This window comes from Dermacentor silvarum, chromosome 7 (assembly GCF_013339745.2).
Source record: "Dermacentor silvarum isolate Dsil-2018 chromosome 7, BIME_Dsil_1.4, whole genome shotgun sequence".
NCBI lineage: Eukaryota > Metazoa > Arthropoda > Arachnida > Ixodida > Ixodidae > Dermacentor > Dermacentor silvarum.
The window spans coordinates 179,257,320-179,269,565 of record NC_051160.1 but is presented as its reverse complement, the minus strand read 5'-3'; the positions used below and the strand labels follow the sequence as shown (position 1 = coordinate 179,269,565).

The 12,246-nt window shown below is 47.9% G+C and overlaps 1 protein-coding gene across 1 annotated transcript in view; it reads left to right on the top strand.

The window, feature by feature from the left end:
- The window catches only part of LOC119459367 (trafficking protein particle complex subunit 9-like), a gene marked incomplete at its 5' end in the record, with an annotated part of 439,675 nt that overhangs the window by 222,195 nt on the left and 205,234 nt on the right, over positions 1 to 12,246 (top strand). Inside the window, one exon of the mRNA XM_049671685.1 lies at positions 7,104 to 7,189. Coding sequence (XP_049527642.1) covers positions 7,104 to 7,189 — 86 coding nt within the window. The remainder of the gene's footprint in view (positions 1 to 7,103; positions 7,190 to 12,246) is intronic.

Sequence of the window (12,246 nt, the reverse complement as noted above, 5' to 3'; positions counted from 1 at the left end):
GTGTCGGCGCCCACAGGCAAACATGAACACACCACACTCGATGAGCGCGGACACGCGCTGTCAGACGCTGGCGTTGAGCCGCTGCAGAAGCAAGTGAAGTGACCTTCGTGCTGTTGTCTATCGCTTCAACGCAAACTGAGCGCCAAGAACACACAGCACGCACAAAGCTACGGGCCGCCAATGCACCTACACTGCGTAAACTCTACCCCCAATGCAGATCGCTTTCAAGATACGGCCCGCGTGCCGCCGCGCAGTACACAGTTGATGCCAGAGCACAACGCTACCTGCTATCCCTCCCCCCTCGCTCCCTCGCAGGTGCCTCGAGCGCAATGGAAGAAGGCGCGCTTCCTCCCTGCTTTTCTTTCTTGCGCGCGAGATATAAACGCGGTCGGCTCCCCTCGCACTCTTTCACAATTCACAGCATACGGCATGCGTTATCGCCCTTGGACTTTATACCAAACATCTATGAGCCAAAACCAATTTTAGGGCCAGAACGCGTCATAGACACCATCTTTAGATATGAAATACTGATCTCAAGGGCCACACTTTTGCTGGCGGAAACTAAAAATACTTCATAAGTTTCGCCCCCGGCAATTTAGGCGGCCAATGCCATTGTCAAGCAACCAAGCCAAGCGCCATGAAAAGTCAAAATGGCCACTCGGACCGGCGCGGGGTGGCAGTTCGCTACCTATGATGCGGGAATGGTCCCATAGTTGCAATGTAACAGCGGGGTTACCAATGCATGGGTTCTATGGGAGCTGTGCCGGGACCGGCCGAAAACGACGTAACAGCCGGGAAAACGCAGCACCCGGGAACGTAACAGCGGGGTTCTACTTTTGCATTCGGGAATACTATCACTTTTGCAAGATTTCACGCAACTCGGCACAGGACGCGCTCTGGGTACCTCACTTTGCACAGCGCAACAAACGGCGTGCGACGCGTTCGATGCCAAATGTGAAATCACACGTAAGGATAGCGGAAGCGATCGCTCGAGGATGCCTGCTCGCAGTGATCCCGTCGGCCACCCGCGACATCTGAAATCATTTGACAAGACATTAAAAAGCAGGATATTGGTTATGTCTTATAGGCATATAATTTCGTGCCGGCTTGCTTGAATTCGATTTGACAATGTTTGTTTTGGCTGGGGCTGCGGCTGGCTCATAAAAATGCATGCCGCTTGTGACCAGCGAGAAGCTTCACGCGAAAAATAGTATCAGTCGATCATGAGAACAATAATAAAGGTAATGTACGTGTGGCCATTACTCATCTCAACCAGTGCATTACTTTAACATCAACGGCCTATATATAGTTAGAATGCATCGGTTTCGAGCGACCACCCAAGCATACAACGGAGAGACAGAGCAAACATGGGCTAGGTGTGATGCCTTCGCTAACTGCACAAAAAAAAGATATCACCGCATATACGCAAGTGATTTGAAAAGGGATACCACCAGAGAAAGATGAACCGAAAAGGCACTGCAGCGTATGGGAGTGAGAGTCTACAACTTTGCGGATAACTTGCGTGGAACACGATGAAGATACCATGCAAGCATGATCGAGAGCGCAGCGGGCTGTTCACGACCGGGAAGAAGCATTCACGGGACACATATATACACACACAAACGAAAGCTTCAAATGGTTTGCCGCCGCACCGCCTCACAAGGCGGAACGATGCATTAGAATCGTAGTAAGATTATGCTAAAAGTAATGCAATCAGCGATCCATGCACCACGCCGAGTACACGAGCGCTCACTGAGACCAAGTCCAAAACCACGTCAGCCGGGGCGGCACGCGCTAGCGTTCGACACAAGCCACTAGCGAGGCAAAAGTACTCAAGCGCCTGCATTGCAATCCATCAAGTCCCCACAACGATGTTGGCGAGCGCTCATTGCCACTTTTTGTCGTCTGCCAGCCAGAGTACTTCCCGAAAGCAGCCAAACCAAAATAGTCCTGGCTGGTTCTGGCAGCCCGCGGGAAGCCAGAAGTGGAAAATCACAGAGGCCCACCATCCAGAAGTGGAAAATCAAAGAGGCGCTGTCAACTTGGATGCGTGTGTAGAGCACTGCACGGGCTCGGGCTTACCCGAAAGCCCGGGCCCGGCCTGACCCGTGGGCTGGGTCGGGCCGGGTAAGGCAGTTTTTTCACGGCTCGGGCCGGGCTCGGGCATGACATGGGCTTTTTGACCCGGGCCCGGGCCAGGCTCGGGTATTTCGACGCGGGCCTGGGCAGGGCTCGGACTTTCTGGTGGTGCATGTAACGTGCAGCGAGTTATCCTCACGCATCTCGACTCTGAAAGACATGTTGCCCCGGCGCAGCTGGAAGCTAGCAGTGCTACTCCTTGTCATGAGTCACCGACAAGACGAATGAAATGATGCGAAAAAAAAAGCAAAAAGACGAAGACGCCGGCCGAAGAAACAGCCAAGGGACCCACAGGCGAGAAGCACATGAAGCGTGAGAGAAAAAAGAATAAATGAACAAAAAGGGGACGCAGGCGATGATGAGCTGGCTTTGCTGACGTGGTCGCCAAGTAGTTGCATCTCCAGCTGTGCTCTGGAGACGGGAGGCAGCAGCTTCAGGGACCATGGACCGAAGAGACGTTTGCGAGTTGGCCAGCGACAACTCCAGCTCCTGAGCCCCGACTGCGTCGCCGTGGCTGTGTTCCGCGGCCCCGGTCCAGCCCCAAGCTGCCGTAACCAGTTGCTGCTCTTTGCCACAAAGGCAATCGCCAATGCCACGTCAGCGGCACAACGGCCAACTGGCCCAGACCGCGTCCTGTGCCATGCGGGTCTCTGTGGAAGACCACAACCTCATCGCTCTCGACGGAGGTCGACGCCCACGCTGCGTCGGAACCACGCAGGCCAACGTCCTTTGCCACGCTGGGCCGGAGTCCGACAGCACGACTGGCGACGGTCAGAACATTAGTTTGTTCGTGACTTCGCATTGGTTAGTCGAGCGGAGGAACAATATGTAGTTGAGGGCTTGTTTGTTTTTTATATGTATAGCTAGTTTTTCGAGTGTTTGTGTATGTATAGTGTTTATAGTTTGTCAGGGTAGTTTGCTGTTTGTTTTTCTTCAATATCATTTTTTTTTAGATTAAATGTTCTTCTAGGTATTTGCTTTGTGTCTGTCCATTTCTGGAGCGCTGAAATTCGTGACACTCCTGCGTACTTCCCTTTTCTTCTTCCATCATATTTTGCACAGCTCAACAGAATGTAAAAGTCCAGAAAGACGGAAGTCGCCTCAAACCAAAGGATGCCATCGTTTTCCCTGCCTAAATCAATGTAATTAACGCTTTCAGCGCAGTGTAAGCGCATTCGCGACTTGCTGATTTTTCAAAGGCGAATTGGTAAAACGATGACTGGTAAGATAAGATAATTCGTCACGCGGCTGAAATATGGCACTGCGTCCATCCATAATTGCACGCATGTCCTCAACCAGCCGCCTAGCAGCAGCTCATTAGGCTGCACCACGGAGGAATGAGAAGCTTTCTTTCTCCATTTACTCCATCCATGCACTGCGCTCACAACCTGTCGTGGCTGCGCTTCGGCTAGAGTGTACTACAATACGATTGCGCGGGACGAGCTGCTGGGGCATCGCATGCTTTGCAGTGAAGCGCCCGACGTGGAAAAATACTGTGGCGGCGTGGCGATAGAAGTCGATTGGGCAGTATCAAAGTCGCGCCGTTGGAAACTGCTGGCGATACTGCTCAGCAGGGTCATTCGTACTACTTCCCATGCTGGTATTACCGTTCAGACCACTCAAATTGTGTTCATAATTGCATATTACATGTATTTAGGCCTTAAGAATAAATTCCTTTCATTCTCTTCTTTATTTGATTTTTTTAATGCCACTCGGTGGTCTTTTTCAGTCTCGGGCCGGGTTCGAGCCGGGCTCGGGCCGGGCTCGGGCCTAAGGTAAAGTGGTGGTGGGCCGGGCCGGGCGGGTAACGTAGATTATTTCCGGGCCCGGGCCGGGCCCAGGTCTCAGCCATAAAACTTTCGGTCGGGCTTGGGCGGGGCCGCCCGATGTAAAATCGGGCCCGGTCCGGGCTGAAAATATCGGCCCGTACAGTGCTCTAGCTGTGTGCACCGAGCGGGGTAGGACCACCTCACAGAGTTAACGTCTCCTTCCGGGTGCCTGAGGCGGTGGTGGTGTCTAGCATGGGGTGAACACATTCGCTCGCTATCCGGTCGCGCTGAGTCGTACTTCCTTGATTTGTTGCGCGCCCATCGGCATAGTAATTCGGCTGGCATGCATTAGTGTATGAAAGGTGCAATAAATGCCTTTTTGATTGTTTGCACCACTGTGTTGGCGTTCCTATGTCCGAAGAGGACGTGTGAGACCCCACAGCGCAAGATACCTAACGGTAATGCATCAAGCAGCTGACAGCCACAACCTTTTATTACATGCATATAGAGTGGAAATATGAAATACTCATTCTGTAAGGTGGCACGGAATGCAGACCGCTTCACGGTGCGATCTGTCCTGAAAGACAGATGCCGTGCAAATGGAAGGACATGAAATTATAGCGGACATGATGTCATGGATTAACATAGATGTTCTGGGCCCCTTTTGGCTGCTGCAACCCGGTCTCAGCAGACACGGCCTATAGTTTGACATGAGTTAAATGCTGCATATTCAAAAGTCATATTCAACCATTTAGTATTCTTAGATACTGTACAATAACAGACAAGCACGAGACTGGGGAGACTACACATGTGTGATCATACTGATGAGGCTCAATGAAATAAAATTAGTTTGCTCCGGTATCTACCCTTGTCTGTTCTTACACACTATCTTTTTCTAAGTAGTGAGGACTAGCCATCCCAGCAAGAAGTTTTGTTTGGTTAGTGTACAGTTGAAATATTTGCTCTCTAATGTGAATACACGGCCAAGAGAGCAGCAGGCAGCGTGTCTCAACCAGAGCAGGTCAGGCAACCTCTAGCTCGTGCCTCCCGGACTACTGGCGATGTGTCTGCAGCGCTGGGCATTCGTCTTCGCTACAATCACCCCCCATGCCCCATGTCATGAGCGTCAAGAAGCGGGGCATCACACAGCGTTTGAAATTCCACTTCAGCGCGAGAACAGTCGATGACGGCCTTATTAGCGGAAAGGAAGTCCCAGCCCAAAATAACATCGTGGGAACAAGAACACAGCACCAAAAATTCGACGAAGTAGAGGAGGCCGTTGATCACAACGCGAGCAGTACACGCAGCTGCAGGCATGATGTGGTCTGTGCTGGCAGTACCAAGGGATACGTTTGACAGTGGTGTCGTAACTTTTCTGAGCGAACGGCAAAGTTTGGCACTATAATAACTGAAGCTGCGGCACCAGTGTCAACGAGGGCGAGTGCAGCGACGCCGTCCACAAATACATCAAGAACATTAGTCGGAGAAGGGAGAGGCCTTGGTCTGTTCGTGGGTGATGCAGTTCTTGCCTCTGGAACTGCGGCGATTAGTTTTCTTGTTCTGGCGTAGAAGGACGACAACGCATCGACGAAAGCGAGCAGCGTTGAGGCGATGGCCAACGGCGGTCAACAGAGGGTGGTGGTCCGAATAGGAAGACATCTGGCCAGGGTTCTGAGACGCGGAGGACGACCGGGAAGGTGAAACGTATGGTTCGTTGTCGAAGCTGCGGCGGTAGGATGTTGTGTGGCGACGGCAAAATCGTGCAACGTGGCCAGGTAGATCACATGCAAAACATATTGGCCGGTTGTCAGGAGTGCGCCATTGTCCATTGCTGTGTGGGTACCGCGGCTGAACGAAGTGATGGACTGGACGCACTGGCATGACTGATGGGAATGGCGCAAAGGTCTGAAGTGGTGGCCGCGCGAGAGCCTCGGCATAGCTGAGAGGTGCAGTCACTCCGGGAAAAGCAACGGGAGTCGGCATTGGCGGAGTCTCGCGGGCAGAAGGGAGAGCTGTGCACACTTGCTCGTGGATGACCTGGCGAAGGTTGGCCGGCAAAGGCGAGGGTGCTGGCGTGGCTTAGGACAGCAGCGAAAGCTGACGAGCGACCTCAGCACGGACGAACTCTTTTATCTGGCAAAGCAGAGAGTCCATCTCAGGAGCCGCGGTCACGCTCGCGAGGGTTTCGTCGGACACAGGTGGGCGCCATCGAAACTCTGGCAAAGCTCAATGACTTCAGAAGCAGTGCCTGGGTTTTTGGACAGCAGCATATGAAAGGCATCGTCGGAAATACCCTTCATGGTGCGACGTACCTTGTCCGCCTCCGCCATCATCGGGTTGACATGCCGGCAGAGGTCGACGATGTCCTCTATGTAACTGGTGAAAGTTTCACCTGTTTCCTGGGATCGGCTTCGTAGGCGTTGTTCAGCGCGAAGTTTGCGCATGCCAGGACGGCCGAAAGCATCTGCGATGCTGGTGGTGAAGCTAGCCCACGTACGTAGATTGACTTCGTGGTATTTGAACCACAGCTTGGCAACACCCGATAAATAGAAGATCGCGTTGCCAAGCTTGAGGGGATCATCCCATTTGTTGGTGTTGCTGGTGCGCTCGTATGATTCCAGCCAATTTTCAACGTCTTTCTCATCGGTACCGCTGAAGACGTCAGGATCCCGCTGACGCTGGGCACCGGCACATACGATGGCTGGAGGAACCGGTGGGGATGTCGGGCTGGGGATGTCGGGCTGGGGTTGTCAGGCAGTTCGGGTGCGTAATTCCAGGTTGGGGGGAAAACCGCAGCACCTCCACCAGAATCTAATGTGAATACAGGCCAGGAGAGCAGTAGGCAGCGTGTCTTAACCAGAGCAGGTCAGGCAATCTCTAGCTCGCGCCTCCTGGACTACTGGCGATGTGTCTGCAGCGCCGGGCATTCGTCTTCTCTACATCTCATTTTTGTGATGCCTATTGGTGACAAGCACCCTAAAGTGTGCACATTGTTCCTCGCTGTATTGCACAACTGTGGTTTTAAGCATTACACCGGCTCAGTCGAGGCATTGTGAAAGGCTCTTGTGCTCAATAGTCGGTTCATTGTGAAGCTCTACTTCTTTTACGGGTGGTTCGATGTTTGTTGTACCTGGCTACTGAAGAAAACACAATAAACCATGGTTCAAGTGAAGCTGATCAAGTGCTCTGATGCAGGCGCCAGTGCATGCTGACCATAACCAACTCTGGGGCTGAGCCAATCGAGATGCTGGAGCTGAGCCTACAAACCAAGCTGGATCGTGGTGAGCATTTCAGGGCTGCAAAGGCCTCAGTTCAAAAATTTGCGCTTAGTTTTCCAGTTACCGTTAAGATTGGCAGAGAATGTTGTCCGTGTTATGGTGTAGCATTGTATGCACTGAGGCACTCCCAGGCATAGCAAGAAGGTCTCCAGTCCTTTATTAACATTAAATGTCTCTTGGTATGACCCAAAAATACAGATCCACAACTGTGTGATTAGGTTTGTAGCACATGCAATTCTATAGTGAAATTTAAATATATCTGTAAATTTGTCTGTAGTATTGCATTGAAGAGGCTGTGACATCTTCTCTCTGCAATTGATGCCTAGAAGGAGTGTGCCCTATGTCACATCGTGTTCAGCTGATTTTGTTCTCCATGGCAGGGACGAGAGAACCACTTCGAGTAAAGATGCCTTCTACATTGGGAAGCAATGGCGCACCGACGGGGGGGGTTTTGGGGGTTGTAACCCCCCCCTGAGGCCGAGTTAACCCCCCTTTTTTGAGACTGCAACTAAGATGTAAGACGCGCAATCGTCTGCACACTCGCTAATTTGCGCAAAAAGCGCATTTTTTGACAATTTCCTGTGAAGAAATTGAAATTAGTGCTGTTTAGATGGTATTGGCAAACTAAGGCAAACTGTCAACCCCCCCCTGGCAGAGATCCTGGGTGCGCTACTGTTGGGAAGTATGCACATAGTGATTTTCCAGAGTGCAGTTTGCGAATAATGCGCAGGCTTCTTCACCTATAATATAAATTCATGTTAAGTACAGTGTAGCCATTTATAACGTAAGTCACTGGAGTCGCGAATATTTGCATTATAAGCGGTACCGCACTATAACCTAAACAACGATTTTATTGTGATAGCAATTCTACGGACACTCCAGGCGCATTTCTAGCTGCCGTAGCTGTCGCTGTGAGGTTCTGTATAAAGAATTCTCGCCGTATGCTGTATGTGCGACTGAAAGCGTGCGAGGGTGAGCCAGTGATCGCGTCTTAGTCTCGCACATGCAAGGGAGGAAAGCGGGAAGGAAGTACGCTGTTTTCAGTCGCGCGCAAAGCTCGGAGGGGGGGGGGGGGTTGCGTTTACTCTGAGCGCGCACACCCGCCTGCAGGGGCAGGCGTGTGCAGAGAGCCGCGGTGACGGACGTGCTTTCAAGTGCTCCTGCCATTACGTCATTCTACCTGCACCTCGTGAGGAATGCTGGGATGCGTGGCCGGCGCAGCTTGGTGCGCTGGGCGAAAAATATGAATGGAGCTATTCACACGCCAGCAACATTGTAACACGCCTGATGGCGCGAGACGCACCAGTTGTTTGCCACTGTGACGTCGCGGAGCTCGACGTGCATACTCGCATTACGTTGGAGTACATCTGCGGCTTGAGGGGAGCGTTCGCCATCTCAGTTGACTGCCAAACTTCCAGGCAGCTGCACTGTAACCAGTATTTCGTCTCCCCCGACTGCACCATAAGCGATATGTGTATACATGGAGTGCTATGGGAAAATTAACGGGAGTCTGAAAATACCGTACTATATCCGGTCTTGCACTATAAGCGGTTACGTTATATGTGGTCTATACTGTAGTATTCACAATGTTAGCAAGTTTCTGTCATTACATCACGCACTATGAAGCATGGTTTACTAGAAACACTATGTAGCATTGGAAACAATGAAAGTAAGACATAAGTTGTCCACATACTGAAATCGGCTTAGGAAAAGTGATCATGAATTTTATTTATTTCACCACGAGGATGAAGAGGGTCGAGAAAAAAAGCTGTATATGCTTGACAAGCCCTCAATGAAGGGGGGGGGGTGATGTACAGGTAGCAGCACACTAAATACCAGGATCAGACATAGACAAACAATAATACAGTCAATACTGGTCACGAGTGCATAGAGGCCCTTCAAGAATTCATGCAACAACACGTACGTAACTCCCGAGTCATCCTCATGGGAGACTTTAACCTTCCAGACTTTAACTTGGCTACTATGCATTGCACTTCATTTGCCTCGAATGCACTAGTTGACCTCATGCTTAACTTCAACCTTCAACAGGTCATACTGCAACCTACACACACGCAAGGTTCCACAGCAAATATCCTACACTTGATATTTCTTAGCACTCATTTTTCTGCAAGTCACATCCAGGTTCATATTACTGAGGGTATATCAGATCACCAAATACCACTATGTCTACTACCATTACATAGTACATTAAAAAGTTTGTCACCTGTAGTAAATGTGCCTAACTTTGCAAGAGTTGACGACGGTAGCATATCGACTTATCTTGTGCATGAGTTGCAATCGTTTTCTGAAATCGCTTTAGAAACATCTACAACTGTTACTATGGCTCTATTTTTTACTATGACACTATGGCTTTATTTTAAAAGCATTGTTCTTCATTGCATGAGTAACTTCATACCTCTTAAGCGTAAACGACCCCGGTCAGATAACCCAGGGATAACTCGAGAAATCATCCATGCAAAACGACGAGTTAAACAGCTACGCCGTACAGTCAAAAACAGTGCTAGTGACCCAAGTAAAAATTCAAAGCTAGCTGCCGCTGTTGCAGACTTCAAAGAAAAGACAAGCGAAACAACAGTACTGCAAGGTAACCCTTCCGAACCTTCTTACAAGTAATCCACAAAGATTCTGTAGATATTTTCCTGTGAGCTCGTCCTCTGCATCCACGCCCTCACCAGAAGAAAACACCGCTAGAGCAAATGAATTTAACGATTTTTTCCATTCAGTGTTTAAGGAAGGTAATGGCTATCTACCTCCCCTAGGAACGACTACTAATGCGAGTATTGGTCCCATAGACAATTCAGAACCTCCTACTAAAACTAGATCACAAAAAGGCTAATGGCCCTGATGACATTCCTAATATTTTCCTCAAAAGATATGCGGAATTATGTAGCGCATACCTCGGCCTGATCTTTCGCAAATCAATTTTAACTTCCAAACAACCAGACGATTGGAAAGTCGCTAAAGTAACTCCAATCCACAAATCGGGAGACACAGACACGCCGTCTAATTTCAGGCCAATATCATTAACACGTACATCCTGTAAGTTGCTGGAGCATATAATTCTGAAACATAAATTTCCTAGAGACAATAAACTACCTATCACCTAATCAACATGGTTTTCATAGCGGTTTGTCAACCATTACTCAGCTCACTGAAGTAGTTCATGACCTTGCGTGTGCTATCAATAACAAGAGTCAAATTGATATGAGATTACTTGACCTAGCTAAAGCATTTGATTCTGTCTGCCACATAAAAATAATAGCGAAACTAGAAACTGTGCTTGGAAAAGGGGCAATAACCACCTGGACTTTTTATTAGACAGATCCCAATTCGTAGTAATGCCATCTAAATATGTACCAGTAACATCCGGAGTTCCACAGGGGTCTGTGCTTGGGCCAGTTTTATTCTTAATATTTATTAATGACATGACCAGTAACATAGAGTGCAATGTAAAGTTAATTGCTGATGACTGCATTATTTACAGAGAAATTAACAGTGTTTTTGGTACGCTTTCTTGTTTTATGTTCAAATTAAGTGTATACGTACTATTCAGTGAAACTTTTTTCCATCATGTATATGTTGCTGCATAAATTGTCACCTTCTACTTAACAGATCTCTTAGTATGCTGGCAGATTGGTGCAATAATTGGCAGATGTCAGTTAACATAAAAAAATCCGTGACCATGACCATCTCAAGAAAGAAAGAAGCCTCTTGCTACACGTACCTTATTAATAACCAGCCCCTAGCAAAAGCAAGAGAACGCAAATATCTAGGTATTATGTTAACATCTTATCTAAAATGGGACACTCACATCACAAGCATCACTACCACTGCACTGCGCAAACTGTTCTACCTTAAACGATGCCTAAAACTATCACCTCCGTCCACCAAACTCCTAGCCTACACGACCTTCGTGAGACCTGTTTTAGAGTATGCTAATACAGTATGGTTTCCGCATTCGAAGACTAACGTTAAAAAAACTAGAAACTGTCCAACATAAGGCTGTGAGGTTTATTCACAACAAATATAAACGTATGGATTCCCCTACTAACCTGTTGGTTGCCTCTGGCCTTCAGACGTTAGAAGCTAGAGCGATACAGTCCCGATTAATATTTCTTTTTCAATTTCTCCATAATACCTATAAAATTGACCAGTACAAGTATGTCGCTTATTCACAGTCACGTGAAAGCCGACATAAGCATCTGCATACATTGGTAGAATATTCTCACAAGGTCAACACATTTAAACACTTATTTTTCCCATATGAAATACGAAAATGGAACCAATTAGATCGCGATATAACAAGTGCTTACACTCTGTCTGAGTCCCACATGAAAATAGAGGCACTATAACTTTAAATTGACAAACAGCATGTTTACGCAATTGAACAAGCTGGCTGTCTCATCGTAAAGGATATATATAGATATTTTAATCACTTGGTTGCCTTTCTTTCTTTCTTTTTTGCGTGTTAATGTTTTTTGGTACGCTTTCTTGTTTTATGTTCAAATTAAGTGTATACGTACTATTCAGTGAAACTTTTTTCCGTCATGTATATGTTGCTGCATAAATTGTTGCCAATCACACGTATAAATATGTATGTTGCAATTGTGCATTCCTAGGCATATATATGTATAGATACATACTTTTTTTTTTTTCGTCTCACTTTTACTGTACAATGTACCCTCAATATGCCCACCTGTTATGCTCTCGATCGAGAGCGGCAGTATTGTAAATAAATAAATAAATAGATAAATAAATAAATAAATAACTAAATTAATTACTGAAATATACATGACTTCACGAAGCAAGAAACAAAACAAAAAATACACTGGTGTAATATAAACAGTAAGAAGAGCACATATATATTTCAATGAGTAAATTAAAAAAATGTCATGACTATTACGATACTCCCTGATGCGATATTTGAGCGCAGCTTTATACGTGTTTTCATTTCGCAATATATTGAGGCAAAGAAATTGAGACAAATCACCGCACCGACTGGCAGTAAGCCAGTGCTGTCAGCACCTTCAAGAGGGAGG